At 35.0% G+C, this 18,268-nt stretch overlaps 3 protein-coding genes and 1 long non-coding RNA gene across 11 annotated transcripts; 2 read left to right on the forward strand and 2 right to left on the reverse strand.

Annotated features, from left to right (window-relative positions):
• Window positions 1–4,394: 4,394 nt before the first annotated feature.
• Window positions 4,395–7,538, forward strand: LOC111489110 (cytochrome P450 85A-like). Its single transcript, XM_023137153.1, has 9 exons — window positions 4,395–4,824; window positions 4,910–5,231; window positions 5,333–5,482; window positions 5,560–5,802; window positions 5,927–6,013; window positions 6,136–6,214; window positions 6,566–6,672; window positions 6,779–6,903; window positions 6,991–7,538. Exons 1-9 carry the CDS (start codon window positions 4,637–4,639, stop codon window positions 7,076–7,078), a joined length of 1,389 nt encoding a protein of 462 aa, XP_022992921.1. The 5' UTR covers window positions 4,395–4,636; the 3' UTR covers window positions 7,079–7,538.
• Window positions 7,539–8,231: 693 nt separating this feature from the next.
• Window positions 8,232–10,145, reverse strand: LOC111489113. 3 transcript variants are annotated; one of them, XR_002719326.1, is made up of 5 exons: window positions 10,032–10,145; window positions 9,547–9,736; window positions 9,069–9,146; window positions 8,764–8,941; window positions 8,232–8,569 (listed from the first exon to the last, which is right to left on the reverse strand). It is a non-coding gene; the product is annotated as an uncharacterized LOC111489113 (long non-coding RNA). The 3 variants fall into 3 exon arrangements; XR_002719328.1 differs by lacking the exon at window positions 9,547–9,736; XR_002719327.1 differs by lacking the exon at window positions 10,032–10,145 and having other exon boundaries at window positions 8,738–8,941; window positions 9,547–9,997.
• A 95-nt stretch (window positions 10,146–10,240) lies between these two features.
• On the forward strand, window positions 10,241–12,870 carry LOC111489112. The gene is made up of 4 exons (XM_023137161.1): window positions 10,241–10,373; window positions 10,992–11,089; window positions 11,518–11,590; window positions 12,591–12,870. Exons 2-4 carry the CDS (start codon window positions 11,005–11,007, stop codon window positions 12,613–12,615), a joined length of 183 nt encoding a protein of 60 aa, XP_022992929.1. The 5' UTR covers window positions 10,241–10,373; window positions 10,992–11,004; the 3' UTR covers window positions 12,616–12,870.
• A 440-nt stretch (window positions 12,871–13,310) lies between these two features.
• On the reverse strand, window positions 13,311–17,345 carry LOC111489111 (E3 ubiquitin-protein ligase At3g02290-like). Of its 6 annotated transcripts, none has more exons than XM_023137160.1 (5): window positions 16,987–17,345; window positions 15,968–16,326; window positions 14,925–15,351; window positions 14,628–14,737; window positions 13,311–13,645 (listed from the first exon to the last, which is right to left on the reverse strand). In XM_023137160.1, the coding sequence occupies exons 2-5, from the start codon at window positions 16,085–16,087 to the stop codon at window positions 13,619–13,621; spliced, it is 684 nt and encodes a 227-aa protein (XP_022992928.1). In that variant the 5' UTR covers window positions 16,088–16,326; window positions 16,987–17,345; the 3' UTR covers window positions 13,311–13,618. The 6 variants fall into 6 exon arrangements, with proteins under 6 accessions (XP_022992928.1, XP_022992923.1, XP_022992926.1 ...); XM_023137155.1 differs by having other exon boundaries at window positions 15,968–16,344; XM_023137158.1 differs by having other exon boundaries at window positions 15,968–16,397.
• Window positions 17,346–18,268: the final 923 nt, after the last annotated feature.

An 18,268-nucleotide genomic window follows, 5' to 3' on the forward strand; every position in this document is an offset into this window, starting at 1 on the left:
TCCACCCCCTCCTTCCTTCTCCGTAATGAATTAAATACCTAACTTTTATTTTTATTTTAATTTTGGTAGTATTTTGGTATTTGGTATCAATTGTATGGTTAATTATTAATAAAAACAGGCGCACGTGGAGAGAGGGGGCACACGTGCACAATGATCAGTGTTTCACCCAACTGGCCTCTGTCAGTCTGATGAGATAAGGACCTCTGTTTCCTATGAACCTCTATTTTTTTTTTCTTTTTTAAATTTTTTTTTACCCTTCCTTTTTTTATTTTCATTTAATTAATTTTTTTTTCAATATAATACAAAAAAACAATTATGGGTCCAATTCCACAATCATATTTCTATTCCCCTTTTGATTTTTCAAAGCTTCTAATGTATTTCTACCCTTATTCTTACAATTTCATAAATATAGGTAAGTATTTTGAATATCCCTTCGAGTTTCATCCTTCATAGAACATTAAAAGTATTTATGTAAATACGTCGCTAAATTATTAACTAAAAAACAATATAAGTTTTAACCAATTAAATTAGGTTAAAATTTATAAAATAACTAAAAAAATAACATGCATTTAACCATATTTAAAAAAATAAATTAATTTAGAATAATTAGAGATGTTTGAATTAAATTCTAATTAGTAATTTTCTTAAAATTAAAAAAATTATTGAAACTAATCTTCATATTTCTAAACTTTGACTTTAATTTTGTCCTTATTAATTATACTTTATTGACTTTAAGACGCAGATTTTATTCTTAAAAATTATTTTTTTATCTAACTTGTTAATTTAATTTTAATCATAATTATTGAGCAAATAATTAAGTTTTATAACCCAAATCCTCATTCAAACAAAATTAAAATTAATTTCACCATTTTTCCTCAGATTGTTTCATATACAATTATTTTAAAAGAATAACGGATGTATTTATATTTATAAGTTGAATTATGTTTATATTGAAGATAAAAAAGATAAATATGAGTCCACACGTGTGCATGTGCATGTGCATGTGACAGAGAGAGATGGAGTTCCCTTCAATTATTAAGAGAGAGAAATAAATAGTAATGGAAAAAGGGGGGAGGAGAGAGAAATAGAAACAGCAGAAAAGAACAAAAAAGACCCCTCGTGCAACTGGTTCTTTCAAATTAATGTATATCACTAATTTATTTATTTATTTATTTTTTTCCATTTTCACCGTTTTTTTTTTATAATTATTATTAATTATTAATAAATCCACCCTCGCCACTCTCCAACCCGCGTGTGCGCGTCTACCCACACATCTCTTTCCCTCTCCAATTAAACAATTTTAATTTCCTATTTTAAATAAAAAAATATATATTTTCTATTTCAAAAATTAAGAAATATATATTTAAAATATTTAAATTATTAGGTATTTTAAAAACACTCGTAAACATTATACAAGTCGTATCCGGGACAACTTCTAGGAACATGTCTCTATCTCTTTCTAACCATGTTGGTTTCTCATCTCTAAAGAAGGCGTGTGCATTCATCCATCTCCATCACCCTTCTTCTCCGTCTCTTATTATTATTATTATTATTTTCTTTTTCTTTTTAATAATTAATAATTAATAATTATTTTTATTTCTAATCATATAATGTCGGCAAGGCATGATATTTCAAAAAAAAAAAAAAAAAAAAAAAAAAAAAAAAAAAAAAAAAAAAAAAAAAAAAAAAAAAAAAAAAAAAAAAAAAAAAAAAAACCCAATTCAATCTACTTTCCTATTTTCTCTATGTACTATTCTAAAAATAAAATTAAAAAAGTGACCAATAAACAAATTAATCGCATTTATTAAATACTTTTCCTAAATGTGTTTTAAAATGCGGCACGACATGTTGTTTTCATTTAATGAGTACATATTTGATTTTTTTTTTTAATGTATAATTCATTTGATTAAATTTACGACTTTTCAGAATAATAATAATAATAATAAATCATACAACAATGTTTATGATTAGAATTATCTATCGTTAGTCTTAATAAATGCCTCTCAATCCCTTTCAATATTTAAAAATTCTAAAGTCTAAAAGGATTAGATTTTTATTTTTTTAAATACAAAATCCAATATTTAATAATTAAACAATATTTTAAAAATAATTCGAGATTAAAATATTCATTAAATAGAAAAAGAATCTCAAACGTGGCAATACCCTCCACGTCTACAGGAATTAAAGGGTATTCCATATATGAATAGTGGTGGGAAAAAGGGTAGAAAATTTACTTCTTCGAGAGAAAATAAAATAAAATAAATAAAGTTGAGATTTTGATAATTATGTAAAATCCTTTTCAAAGGGATCGCAATGGATACACCCTTTTCTTCAAGTCGCCATCCATTCCAAATTTTAGTGCCACCCCCAGACAACAAAGTCGCCATTCACCTTCCAAACAAGAGAGTGAAAAACAGGGGGGAAAACTTCGATCGCATCACGAAATTTTAACGTTGTTTATGTATAGTTACGCGAGTTTGACATAAGTTTTAGAATAAACGACACGGGATAACAAAGTCCTCTATTAAGCGTGTTTAGAATAAGTAGGTAACGTGGTTATGTTGTTGGAGAATGTCGGGACAATTAAGTGTCGAGAAACACTCTATCCTCAACTGAGAAAGGAAACGACACCACGAAACAATCTTCTCAAACCATAGGAGATTGTCGGTACCTGACACGGTAGCGGTTAAATCGAGTCCATGACAATCATAGCCTCTAAGTAGGGATTCAAGAGAGTTGAAAACTAAAATAAATGTGTGATTTTGAAGGGGTATAAGGTGTTGATTAGACTGATGAACATGATGTACACCAACTGTACGGAAGCCACCCCCATATCCTCTCAATACTATTTTGAATGGTGTGTATTACTACAATCAAAACCATGATTGCCACACCCCTTGCCCCTCCTCCCCTTCCATTCATTTCGTCGTTTTTGTCTAACGAAAGTGTCGGGTGTCTTCTATGAAAGATCGTAAGAACAAGACAATTATTTCAACCTTCTTCGTAAGTTTCATTCCTCATGGCACGCACCAAAGCTTTTAAGTACACGTTTTTGTTATTAAACCAAATTATTAAATACACGTTTCCATTAAAAAAAAATTATAAAAATAAAGGGAATTAATAATACATTTAAAACTTATTATTAATAGTAATAGTATTTTTGAATCAATTAGTAATCGTAAGAATATTTTTGAACAAATAAAATTCTTTTATTACTGGTGAAAGAATATTATTTATAAAAAGAGACGATAGTAATAAATAAATAAAAAAAATAAAAAAGAAAAGGGTGCATTTTTAATTCCCCAAGGAAGAGTGAGTTGAAAGGCAGATGCACTTTTGGGAAACCTTTTTGAGCATCATTGAGGCATCAAACTCGAGGCTTTGCCCTATGATTAATATTCAATATATATTTTTTAAATCTCATTTTCTTTCACAAATTAATTATTATTAAATAATGTTTTTTCATAGAAATTCCAACATTTGATTGGAGCATAGTTAACTCTACACCTATACCTAGGCCTATGTGAATTTGTATTTTAATACAAGGGTAGCAGCCCTATTATTGAATTTAATAACCCATCCTCTAATTGGTACCAATTATCAATATTATGACTAGATTAGATATGTCCGTTTTTCGTCTCCTATTTCAATCTTCATCTCTACAAATTTCACATTTATTTTTAATAAAAAATTATGATATCACATGGTATGGTGAGGTAAGAATGTGTGTGTTTGTAGTGGATGATGTAAATTCCATTGACCGACTTTTATGGCTTTTTTTTTTTGTTTTTTGTTTTTGGTAAAATGGAGTGCTTTGCATGTGCTCTCCTTCTTCCACACATCCTTTCTTAACTCTCTGTCTATTTCCCTTTACTAAGCTTTTATGTTATATCAGAATCTAACCCCTTTTTCTTCTCTCATACCAATTTTATTCCACTTCTAATTCACGAGTCCATTTTGGGTCTACGCGAATGTTGAGCTAAACCATTGTGGGGTGAAAATCTCGAGTCATGGCTCCAAGGGGACCTGTTCCAAAGTGGGTGAATGAGGGAGAGATTTTTTTCCGCTCTCACTTTGTGAACATCTCTAGTTCAGAATTGATAAAACTAAGTTCAATTCAAGACCCTTCTTTAAGGTCAATAATTGAAAGATAAAAGATTGAACCGTTATATATAAAATTATATTTTATCCGAATTAACTTAATTATTAGCTTAGTAGATCGAAATAAAATAACAAAGAAATAAATAAATGAAGGGTTCTTTGAAATTAAAAACTTGGAGGTTCGTAGGGGTAGTGGAAAAAGTGTAGTTTCCTATGAGGGGAATTTGAAATGGTCGTGGATTAGAGAGTGCCAAGTTTATTTCTTCCATAGCCATTGAACTTTACAGTGTGCGGCTCTTAGCCTACCAGTTTCTTCTAAGATTGGTAGGGTCCCCTCCCCTTATAGTATAGGGATCTCTCTTTCTCTCACTACACAACACACACGAACTACTAACTACTGCCCTCTCTTCTTTCTCTCTCCTCCCACACGCGGTGGTTCAGAGGTCTATATATATGATACTCACTTGGCTACCCATAAATCCAACCAAGATTCATACTCTCTTTCAATCTCTCTCTTCTTTTCTTGGGAGCTTCAATGGCGTTGGCCATGGTCATTCTTGCTCTGTTCTTGCTCCTCTGTTTTTGCGCTGCTTTGCTGCGATGGAATGAAGTTCGATACAGCAAAAAAGGGTTGCCTCCCGGTACAATGGGCTGGCCTATTTTTGGGGAAACCACTGAGTTTCTCAAGCAAGGTCCCAACTTTATGAAATCCCAAAGAGCTAGGTACTGATTTCTCGGTTTTCTGGCTTTGGATTTATGGGGTTTTGGGATTTTCTTTAACATTGCTCTGTTTTTTGTTTTTGAAAAGGTATGGGAGCATTTTCAAGTCCCATATTTTGGGGTGTCCTACGATTGTTTGTATGGATCCAGAGGTTAATAGATATGTTTTGATGAATGAATCAAAAGGGCTTGTCCCTGGTTACCCTCAGTCCATGCTTGACATCCTTGGCAAATGCAATATCGCCGCCGTCCATGGCAGCGCCCACAAGCTCATGAGAGCTGCTCTGCTCTCCGTCGTTAGCCCCACCATGATTAAAGACCGACTTCTTCCTAAAGTTGATGAGTTTATGCGATCCCATTTGAGGAATTGGGATCGCCAAATCATTGACATCCAAGACAAGACTAAAGAGGTGAACTATATGAAAAGAATGCAAATTTGCTATTTTGTTCCAATGATGTTACTCCTCCTTCCTCTGTTTTCACTCATTTTCCCCCCCGTCTTCCTCTTCAGATGGCTCTCTGCTCATCTTTGAAGCAGATTGCTGGAATCGAGTCTGGTCCTCTATCGGAATCTTTTATCCCGGAGTTCTTCAAGCTCGTTCTCGGCACCCTCTCGCTCCCCATCGATTTTCCCGGCACAAACTACCGCCAAGGAATTCAGGTAAAGAGATATTTTGTATTTGAATTCCAGTAATGTAATTTCCGGCAGTTTCTGGACAAGTGTGATGTGATTTTCAGGCGAGGAAGATCATAATAAAGCTGTTGCAGAAGCTGATAGACGAGAGAAGAGCCTCAAAGACAGAAAAAGATGACATGCTTGGGTTTTTTATGAGCGAGGAGAACAAATATAAGCTGAAGGATGAAGAGATCATTGATCAGATCATCACAGTTTTGTACTCTGGCTATGAAACTGTTTCGACAACTTCAATGATGGCTGTCAAGTTTCTCCATGATCATCCCAAAGTTCTTCAGCAACTCAGAGTGAGTATTATTAAAGGAAGAAACAAAACATGATTTACAACTTATCTGAGCTGGAAAAGTTTGAAAAGGCTGTTGGGTTTGTTTTTCTTTTTCTTTTTCTAAGTTAGAGATTTGAAATCTGCAGGAAGAGCATTTGGCAATCAGAGAGAAGAAAAATCCTGAGGACCCCATTGATTGGGATGATCTTAAAGCTATGAAGTTCACTCGTGCGGTATGATTTTTATGTTTTTACTGTTGTCTTTTCACTTCTTTGAGGGTTTTTCTTCCTTCAAAAAAAGAAGAGAGAGAAAAAGATTCCAACTTTACACTGTTTTTTTCTTGTGAATTGTTTAGGTGATCTTTGAAACATCAAGGCTGGCCACAATTGTTAATGGGGTCTTGAGGAAAACTACAAAGGACATGGAACTAAATGGTGAGTTGCATGGGTGCTAAAAGTTCTTATAAACAACTTAAAAGTTCCAACCTATGAACCGTACGAATTTTCAACTAAAAATTCAACCTGACCCAAATCAAAAAAGAAAATGAACCCAACTTAACTTTTATGATTTGAGTTGAGTAGTCCGAGTAATTCAAGTGATCGAGTCACCTTTTTCATTTTGGGACACTTTCCTTCTCTCTTCACTGTGTTGTGGGTCAATCTTAGATAAGGCTCATAAAGAATGACAGATCTTCTTCACCTCTTTATCACAGCAATGTGCTTACTTAGATCAAACCAAAATGTTGGGCTAAAAACTCTCGATCTTTAACCTTTTTTTTCTTACAGGCTTTCTCATTCCAAAAGGATGGAGGATCTATGTGTATACCAGAGAGATAAACTATGACTCTTTTCTCTATTCTGAACCATTGACCTTCAACCCTTGGAGATGGCTGGTGGGTCTTGTTCTCTCTCTCTCTCTCTCTCTCTCTCTACCCTTCTTTATCTCTCTTACCCACTATTGAAAAATGACCATTTTGCCCTTGTGTAACATCTTTGCAGGACAAAAACTTGGAGTCCCATAATTACTTCTTCATCTTTGGAGGTGGAACTAGACAATGTCCTGGCAAAGAACTGGGAATTGCTGAAATTTCTACTTTTCTACATTACTTTGTAACTAAATACAGGTAGCTTTCTTTCTCAGAAACATCAGCAAGAAAATAAACAGTAGCTGAGATCTTAAGACTGAAACCCTTTTTGATCTGTTTTTGCAGGTGGGAAGAAGTTGGAGGAGATAAACTGTTGAAATTTCCAAGAGTGGAAGCTCCAAGTGGATTCCACATTAGGGTTTCATCTTACTGACTGAATTAAACCAATAATGTTTATTATAAAAAAGAAGAAAAAAAAAAATTCTTGCGAAGAACTCGATGTACAGTTGGAGATGATGATATGTATAGGCACTGTGAATGGTAGAGAGAGAGATATGGAGGGAGGATGTACAATAACATTCTAACACCTTGACCTTAGGGACAAAAGGAATGAAATTGAATTTTCATCAACTTTTTTTCCACTGCTAAACAAACCCAACCTACAGCCACTCACAGTCACTCACCCAGACGCTCTCTATCATATCGAACTCTAACAAACTCAGGACGACTTAGAAGAACCAACTTAAGTATCGAAGGGTTCGTAGTATAAACTACACTATTGTTTAGCAACTCTTTGTTGCTACCTCTAACTCCAACCATGTTCATATGTATATGATACCCGTACATAGTTGCTCAATAAAAAGAGGCTTCGTATTATGACTATGATTTCTTGATAACATCCTCAAGTTCTAAACATTTAAACCAACATGGCTTTCTGAGATAAGTCTAACAAGATCAAGCTCCAAACATTAGTCTTACACAGTTCAAATCATAGTTAGAAACCAAATTTACCTCTAAAAGGGCCCCAAAGATGGTCAAAACAGAGCAATACCAACAAACATTTGTACATCTCTCCGTCAAATAGATTAAGACAACCGAGTTCATCCCATCCTTATATTCCTTCCCGTTCCAAACTCGATCGAGATTAGATGCTTGCAATTGTAAACTAAAAACCAAGCTCATTCTCTATGAAGAATTACCTTATTTATTTTCCATCTTCATGTTTAGCCTTCCTCTATAACAAGTAGTAAAATAGTTGCATTTGAAAAACATGCTATGTTCAAATTCCCCTCAATCTCAATTGTTCAATTCACTATGTTCGGTCCAAGCTCGATCGATCCTAAGGATGAAGGCATAAGTCTCAATGGAGTATCCAACACCAGAGATTAAACAAAATTTCAGCTATCGGATCTTTTTCATCTCCCAATAAGCTTATAGATTATATTTAATTTGGTATCATAAAAACCAGGCTGCCCTCTATTCTATCTCTTTCTTTCTTCTTTTTTCTTCAAACTTCTCTTAAATCATGAAATAGCAATTAACGTTGTAAAAGTTCAACAAATCTATATTTTAGATTCAACTAGAAATTTTTTTGGGACTTAGCTCACAGTTCGTATAACTCGTTCCTTTCTATAACCAGATATAAGTTGCACCAATCTGAATTTGCCAATCCTAAGCTCTAAAAACTAAGAGGTATTAAACCCATACAACACCTTAGAATTCCTATTGAACTTGACTTTGTACGAAGACAGCTCAAACATTAAAAATAAAAATAAAAAACCCTCTGTTGGAGAGGAAATAAGAACAACCACCACCAGCTTGCGTTCAGAAACATCTGCTGATTATAGGGATGGAGAGGGAAAGACTTCTTGTGCATTCCCTGTAAATCTTGATCTCTCTCTCTCTCGACAGGAATCTAAACCTCCTAGAGATGAACAAAATTGATACATTTTGAAAGAAAGCCTTCCTCAAGATTAAACAAAAATCTGCTACTTCTACCTAAGAGTCCCCAAACGAGCATTTCATGCGGAGGGTCAAAAAGTAGATACTGCATAACTCAGAAATAGAAAATTTAAGATAAGGAAACTTTTACCGGCTGGGAGCTGATTCATCTTCTACCTTGGGACGTTGTGCTTTAGGCTCCTCGTAATCCGTATGGCTAAGAACTCCATTTACTGCCTCTGCATCCAATAGAGAGATGAATTTACTAGTGATTTGACGACCAGCTCTCAGCTCAGAGCCGCAATGTCTTTCAGGGTTTGGAAGGAAGCATGCAACTTCCCTTGCTTGTGCCCTGCTAAGGGATGCCACAGGCCATTCATTTTATGAGTTTGATGTGCAAGGTAATCTCTGATGGTAACCCAAAATTAATGTTTGACAGTGGTAAACAGAGTGCAAAAACAGTTCAACTTAATGAAACTTACTTCAAGAACCGGTTCCTTGGCAAGAATAATAATTCCTGGCTGATCTTCTGGTTGAGCTTTTACTGGGTGGTTTTTTACCTACATAACAAGGATCGAAGAAACCATCTGGTGACAAATAAGACTAAGGATTGAGGAAGCTCTACAGTTCCACATCTGGTGACATTGCTATACTAATTTCCTTTTTGTCCGAAACCATGACACACATCTAGGCTACGAGAATCAATACAATTAATTCTTTTTTCTTTTTATAAAAGGAAACGAAATTATTTTTGTTTTCTAAACAATTTCGGGAGTGGAAACTGAACTGTTCTGGTTCTTCTCCAAACAATTTTTACTTTTCGAACCCATTTCAATAAAAAGAACCCCCCAAAAAATGGGAAAAGAAGCCTAATGTTGAGTTTTAAATGTAGAACAAACTAGTTTCTAAACATCTCAAAAGAACAATAATTAGGTACTTAGAGCAGGATTAAGGCCAAACCTCAGGTAAAACGTGACCCATCAGCCGCCACAGCTGCCGTATGTTCACGGCCACAAGCTATTTAGCATCCATAAAGATCAGGATGGAGCTGCCTAGGAACCCTTAATTGATTATCCTTCCCATTTCGACCCGTTTGGAGGCTTACGTTCCGAGTCGTTGCGAAGATAACGTCGATGTCCATCTCTTGTCCCTAAAGCATTCGAAAGTTTCCACCAAATGAAGCGTACAGACAGATAATGAAAACGAAGACGACTTGCAGAATAATATAAGCAATCCCTCGCTTCATAGGGGGTAATGATTAAGTGACCAGTCGATTGACCAAAAATTAAAAACCCAGATTACGAAGTACTCATTGCAGTGAAAAGGTCGAACCAATTCCGATGATCTAGGACAAAGTTGTGGTCAGCCGTATGATTCAATTCAGGCTGTGAAAACTGAAAAGACGACGTAAAAATTTAAAGACAAGGAGGGAGAGAGGAGAGTACCTGAGGAAAAGGATCAGCAAGAAAGTTGAAATGAAAAGGAAGTTAGGAGAAAAATGAATTTATATACTTTGAAGAAAACGAGCGCCGTTTTCCGTTGTCCCGCGAAACTTGGAGATGGGTCAAGGTTAGTTTTGGGCCAGGCTTACCCCTGCCCTCCCTTCGGGAGGATAGTTATGTAATTTTGTGGAATAAATAGGGTATAAATAGAGGACGAGGCGAAAATAGGGGTACGGCAGACTAATTTTTCATTGATTTCCAGAAGCTTTTGTACCTCTGAAGCTTCCAGGCAGAGCTCTCGAATCAAGCCTTCCTCAATTTTCATTTCTATCCGTTGCATGAAAGGTGAGACGAATTAGGTCATAAAAACAGCTTCAATTTGATAATTTCTTGTTAAAGTTCATCTGTAGTCTTTCTAATCTGTCTGGAATTCATCATTTCCTGCTTGATTCCGCCCCCCTTTCAAGCAAAAGCGAGTATTTCTCCTTTCTACTATGACTTCTGCAGCGAACGTGGGAAAAACCGCATGAAAACTCATTAATTTTCGATTCCCTTTCGTTTATGGAACCGGCTCTTTTTGAGCAATTTCTCTTTTTTCGTGTCTATGGGTTCTTAGATCTGTGTTTGCTTTTAGAATTGACTTTGAAGGAGGAATCCGAAAATTTTCTGTTCCTTGCTATTTGTTGATGCTCGATCGAGAAGTTTGGCAATAGAATATGGTCTCCGCTCGATCTAGTACTTTAATTTTTTATGATGAGATTTGGACGTCGGAGGAGCAAAAGGAAAACAAAATTCTTTCTTAACATATGTTTCTTCGTCCGATTATGCTACTTATGTTTAACGCGGCCAAATATACGGCCCTTCATGACCAATAAACCTCTTGTTTCATCATCCGTTTCCCCATACTTCCATTACCTGAAATTTTAGATTGAAGTTGACTTGGCGGTTGCTTCTTGCTTGTAGGTTTTCTATAGTCATGAATTGGATACAAAGGAAGGTCTACCTTTACAATGTCACTTTTGGGCTGTACATGTTGGATTGGTGGGAGCGTATCCTCTTCAGTATGCTCTCTGTTCTACCCCACCTTTTCCTAACTAATGGATCCGTGATCTGTTTTATCACTTGCTAGCATGCATAGTACCCATTTCTTTTGATTTGGATTGAAATTGTGCTGCCAGTACTATTGTCCAGGCAAATCATTATTGATATTTACTGTTTCTTTTGTTCGCGTTAAGGTTTAATCTTATTTTCTATTGTTAAAGTTAGATCCTGCTGTTTGGATTTGATTGTCAAATGGTTATATGCTATCTAATCTTAATTATACTTGTTATGTGTGCCTGTGTCTTATATTTACTGGATTTATGATTTTGTCTGATCAGGAGTTGAATTTCATTGGTTCAGATATTGTTGTGAGATCAAATTTTGTTCGCGCAAATCTTACTTCTTGTTCTTACTGTTAAACTCTTGAATTCTCCACATATTATTGTAGATACATTGGTGGTTGTGCTGATGTGGTTCATGTTTTACAATGGATCACGATACGTAAATGATCTGTACAAGAGGTATTGTGTTTACCTTTGCTCTACCTTTTCCTTTTCAAAATCAGAAAATAAAGTATTTATGACAATTGATTGCACGTGTTGTAATAGACTTTGATAATCCAACAACCAAAGAAAATATAGTAGTACCACTTTCAGATGACCTAAGTTCGGTAGACGGCAATTTCATATTTGTTCTTGCAGATTTAATAATAAAAATATTTTTGTAGACTGTAATTTATAAGAATGGAACATACAAGGGGGGAATCTTATTCTGAAAGAGTGAAAAGCACATGGTTTATAGAAGTAGAACATATAGGGGGATAATCTAATTCCAAAGGATCGAAACGAACACTGCAACTCAAAGTATTCGAGGGATGAGGATAGTTAGAGAACTCTTTGGAGGAGAAAGCTCCAAGAGGAGAACACCAAATCAATGTCGCCCCAAATCTTTATAGGGTTCCTTTCCTTTTAATATATCCTATAGCGATCTCCTACTCATTTGTAATAAAGTTCTGGCGAAATAGCCTTATTGTTTCTGAAGATTTATGTTTTGCCAATCCAACACAAGTAAAAGAATATCTTAAAACAAAATATGCTATATATCTGGGCATTTTTTGAGTTGGAAACTGAAGCAAGAATCTCATAGCCTATCTTATTGAGAAGAATATCTGAGTTTTTGGATATATTCATGAGTGTTTCTCGAGAATGGCTTTTGGAACAATAGGAAAATTATTTGGATGCTTGGTTCTATACTCTACAATTTTCATACAATCAAAGTTTAAATTGAAAGTATGTTTCGGAATGGTTTTGAACATGACGAAAGTGATTTAAGCCATTTTAAAATCACTCTCAAACATTTATCACGTTATGGTTGTGTATTAATTTTGTCAGTTCTTCTTCTTTATCTCATCACAAGCCAACTGTTGTAATTGATTACTGTTCTACCTTTATTATCCAATCCCATACCGTTAAACCTTTTCATTCTTAATCATGCATCTTCCTTCCATCATCTGCATCTCAGGCATCTGTGGCAAGGCAAGGTGTAGGAGCCAAATGCAATGGATGCAGAGACAATTGTGCCCAATGGGGGGAGAGGTTCAGGGCTGTCATCGTTAATTTTGAATGGAACATTGCAGTGTTATGTAACCTGTTTGTATTAACTTGCTCGAAATCTGGTTCGAAACTGATTTCCACATTTGAATGAATTGCTTGCTCTAAGTTCGACAGTGTAATTGATGTTATATTTGTTGAATCAGGATCTGGTCAGAATTAAGAAAATACAAAACTTCTTTTCTTGTCTTCTTCTGAATTATGTCTGGTTCAATCGAATGTTAATCAGAATTAGAGGATGAAATCATCGCTTGAATTTGATTAAAACACAGATGCAAGGGTAAATCAAACCAGATAGAACAGATACCACAATTGATTATCTTTCTGAATAAGAAACTTTCCAGCGGAAACCAATCTTATAATACTAGATTTTGAATTTTGATGACAATTTGATTGCACCGATGAGCGATGAGCAAAAAAGAACGTAAGCCCCAAAACCCGACATTAGTTTCAAATTTCATGTTATGTTACTGTCCACACTTTTTTAGCATCCAACTTTACATACAACCACAGTCATAATCTTTCATAGTATTCCTCACTCCAGGTTATCTAAAAATGAACTTCCCATAACTGGATTATAAAAAGAACTTAATCTTAGCTCATTTCTTTTTCTTTCTTTGAGAAGAAGAGATGGTTGAAAGGTGAGAGCCTGTTTCACTTCCAAGAAAAGAAAGAAAACAGATGGATACACCAAAAACATGGAATGGAAAGGTTTCAGTCATTCACAACACCTCTTTTTCTTCCCCAATAGGATGATATTTTGGTGAAACATCAATTCAACTGTATAACTTATAAATAATCTTTGAAAATGAGGATACAACCTTTGTTATACTTTGATTCATAATATTTACCATGATAGAAAAATCTTATCCTGCAATATTCACAAATGACCATGTTGCTGTTGGTTATACCCAAGATGTTGCTGTCTTCGTCCGCACATCAAGTCGTTTCATCGAACGCCATAACCTAAGTAAGACATTAAAATAGTGGTATGAAATAAAAGTAAATGAAACCCATCCAAGCATGTTAAGGTTGTTTCCTTTCCAGTTTACAAATAACATAATCTCTAATCTCTAATCTCTAATGTTAATCAAGCTCATCAGTAGAATCAGAATTCAGCCTAAAAAGGAATACCGTCTCTGCAGAATTCAACCATGTTAAACTCCTTAGGAACCTACGTTTAATTTTGTTTTATAAACAGATCAAGCTAACAATAGCTTCGCATCCTATTTAAAATTTGTCCACATTTTAAGCATCAGTTCAGATTCTGTTGAGAATCATATATACAGAAAAAACCATATGTACACTGTATCTAAAACATTTTTAAAAAGACAAGCTGTATTTAAACTAAACCTGTTTGTGGTACTCAACATTCCACCAGTTTTCTAACTGTCAAATATCATAGCCAAGCGATGGTCATAAGTTTCATACACAACATGAATCAGGCGGACATCCTTCAAAAGGTTTTATCACAGACACAGGTTGAGCTCCTTTTTCTTTTTCAGTAAAATTACCAGCTGTACCGTGCAATCTTAATCGCTTAATACTGGTACTATTTACTTAAGTAACAAACTAAAAGGTTAATTCCACCTCTAATGTGATTTAGGATCACTAGAGTACCATCAATTGGGAATGATTTTATACTACGCAAGATAACCTGCTATTTTATAGGAAGAAGAGCATCTAAGAATCGCATTTCATCTGAAGGCCATTTTCCAAAGCTTCACACCAGTGAAGGAGCTGGGGAAGAAACATTAGTTATTATTGTGGGCCCCAAACAGCAATCTGATTTACTTATGAATAGGAACACTTGTGAAACACATAACTTCCAGAACATAAACAGATCCAAACATCAATTTGAGTCAGACACTCGAACACAATGAATAGGGTTGCTTTCAAATAGTGATTGAACAAGTTTATATGATCCGATGTATAAAAGGAACCTTACCTTGCCACAAACTGGACAGTTATCACTTCTCTCCATCCACTCATAGATACATCCAAGGTGAAAATGATGAGAGCATTTCGTCACTATCTTGGGATTCTCGGAAGTATATTCTGCAAGGGAAAAGAAGAAAATTAAATGAGCAGAACAAAATTTTGGCACGTTGAAAAATGTGTGGATCAATAACTTGTTTGTCACCCAGAAGCTCAACATACAAGAATATTGAGGGCCAAAACCATAGATTATTATGAGCAAGAAAATAAGATCCATGATAAAATGAAGCTCAATAAATAAACCAACCTTCAAGACACGTTGGACAGACATCCTCATCTTCAGAGGATGTATAAGCATACCCAACATCAGTGGTAGATTTAGTTGATGGGAACTTTAGAGATGACTTGCCAAGAATTTCTTTAGATTCCTCAAGACAAGCAGATCCATTCCATTTGCCAGATGAGCCCAAAGAATCTGAATCTGTATCCACATCACCTCTTAAAGGCTCCGACTCCTCTTGTAAATGGCTTGACCCCTTCTCTCGCCTAGAAATTAATCCATCCCGCTGCAAGCGGATATACCTGGGGTCAGCATCATAAGGCAATGGCCTTGGAGGTGAGCGGTACATTTCAGATAAACAGTTATCTGTTGATGCTGTAGAACTCATAGGTGTTGCCCCTTGAATTGATGAAGAGACAGAATGCACTTCTCCTCTTCGAAAAACCAATGTGTACTACAGAAATTAAGAGGGAAAATAGAGTCATACAATTATCTTGAGAATAATGTTACAAACTACACTAAACACTTGTGAAACTCGAAACAAATTACAAGTGCTTTTCCATATATATATTATAATTAATAGCGGGTTGTGGGTTATATATATACCCACGCTAGTGCACATTATAAATCACAGGCAATAATTTCGGTAGGAAATATGGAAAGACACAAATGAAAACAAACAACACAATGATATGACATACAAGGAAGTAGCATCAATATTCAGGACATTCCCCTCCCAATATTTGTAGGTTCCGATTTTCATCGTCAATTTTTCAGGAAAAAAGAAAAGTTGTCAACTCTAGATGCTAATACTATACAAATGTCAAATCCTCGTAAAACAAAACCAATAATTGAAATTTTTTCTGCAACTTTGTGATGAAAAAATATGAAGAAGTACAGTAATCAAAATTCATTTTGTTTCAAACTTTCTTCAAATTTTCACCAACATTAACATTAAAAAAAAAAAAAAAAAATCATTGTCACATACATTCATAAATAGTTACATTTTCATACTTGATAGTGACATCGCAAAATAACCTGATATACATTACAATAAAAATGGGGCTTACTGCATTTAAGAAGCTCTGAATGAAGCAACTAAGACAGGTGCAATTCCTATATACTGAACTATTTGGATTGACATAGTCTTCAAAATCCTCCACGCTCAAACAGCAGCAGACAGCACCCATTGTGCCAACTCCTACCAGTCTTTTTATAGTTCTCAATTTTCCAACCAGCAGATTCCCAAGTCGACAGATAAACCAATTTAGCTATTCACTTGCTTTCAAATGGAGGTCTTGGGCAATGATTATGCAGGAAAATGGAGACGAGAGTACATAAGCTCGCAGAAGTAGAATTGCCTCCACGAACCAGTACCCTCCCTCTTGAAGTTGAATAAACACTAGATTATTGAAACTGTGATTTTCCTCTGTAAAATTAGTATCCCCTGTTCAGTAATGTTAATGGGATGAGTATCCAAAGGGATTGTCCTCAAAGCAACTGCGATGCAGAAATGCCAATGTGATCACACTAGAAAGAAAGTTAACCGACAATTCCTTCTAAGATCATGTATTAAACCAACAATTAGCAATAACTCAGGGAATATGAATCTGTCGGCAGCAGTCCAAAACCACAATAATCACAACAATGAAAGAAAAAAAGTGTTGAAATAACCAAAAATAAATAAAAGTGTTGATCAAATGCAATACTCTTCGGTCAAAGTTACCCACCCATCATTAGACCATATCATTTTCTGGGTCACCTCTGAAAACACGGATTCTTTCCTTGATGATGAGGAGACGAGATGCCATAACAACATCGACAGAAAACCAAGCTGATCGTCGTTATCCAGGACATACATAACTCATCCAATATACCCATTGATGAATACGAGGTACAGGACAAGAAAAAAGGTATTCAAATTATGCGACAGTCCCATAACAAAAAACTCGAGAAATAGACGATCGGGCCACGAATACACATAAATCATGAAAAGAATCAGAAACCCAATACAGAACAATCAAAATATGGGGCGATCATCAAAAGGGGTCCCCGGGGACACGGAGAATAGTTGGAAAAAGAGAAGTACCTTGAGAGATCAGTAAAGTGGGGGGAGAAGAGAAGACCGAAAGAGAATACGATCTTCGGTGGTGGGTGAAGGACAGAGAAACCTGGAAATTGAGAGCAATGATAATATGCGGAAATTATATACACGCGCTTTTTCGGAAAAATCACGCACACAGATATTGGAATTTCAAGCTAATTCGAGATTGCGCATTTGAAGGGCGTTGAATTGGAACATAGAAGGCGATGGAACGAAAGCTACAAATCCCGCGAAAATAAAGCCGCCCTCTTCCCTCTATATCTTCATGTTTCTCTTTCCTTCTCCCTCGCTCACTGCCGGTGCCCCTTTGCTGGTAGGTGGATAACAAGCTCCATATCTTCACTCCCTTCTAGGAGGACTTTTTTATTTTAAAAAATAATAATTAATACCTAAAAAATTAGGGTCGCTCTATACATGCACCGTGGTTGGTTTAATTAGCGTCCCATATAACATTGTCGCAAGATTGAATTAATTTGTGTCTCGTATAGCAGAGTTAGTACACGAGTTGGGTTAGGTGTCTCATGTGCATCTTTTTCTTACTCGTGTGTTACGTGTTCATTAACTTTCATTGTGGTTTATCCATAAGCCACATTCCATTGGGGGAGTTTCCTATTTGATACCGACTCTTATAACTCAACTGTTCACACCTATTTGATACCAGCTCCATAGTTACACAACTCCAAAACGTCCTTGTTGTTAGCTAGGCATACTCAATTACCATTAAAAAAAAATGCACAAATTAGTATAAAATTACTCAATAAACCGTTCATTTGTAGGCTCTTAAACAGACATTAAACTTCGATAACTTAGATTTTCTTTTTTAGATTCGACCATAATAATACTAAGATCAAGACTTAGGGCGCTCCTTTGAACTTATCAATGCCGAAAGAGTCTTAGTTCTAGTTCAATCAACCCGTACGAGCTCATAATAAGATTTTCATTCCCTTTTTGTATACAATCAAAATATGTATACAACCCCAATATTTAATTTCATTAGATTATCTCGGAATTTTGAAAAATTGTATTTTAGTCCTTCAAATATTTAGAAATTATTATTTTAAAAATAATATTATCGTAATTTGGTAAAAGAAAAAAAAGGTGAAGGATTTGTCAAGAGAGCCATATCTCACTGTCAAATAAAAGCAGAGCATTTATTCTGAATGTACACTTTATTATATTTTTGTGTTTAATAAATTTTTAAAAATTAAAAACTGAATAACAACTAAATTCTAATTTTATTTAATTAACTATTTTTATGTTAATAATT

The sequence above is a fragment of the Cucurbita maxima genome, unplaced genomic scaffold (assembly GCF_002738345.1).
Source record: "Cucurbita maxima cultivar Rimu unplaced genomic scaffold, Cmax_1.0 Cma_Scf00014, whole genome shotgun sequence".
NCBI classification, from domain to species: Eukaryota; Viridiplantae; Streptophyta; class Magnoliopsida; order Cucurbitales; family Cucurbitaceae; genus Cucurbita; species Cucurbita maxima.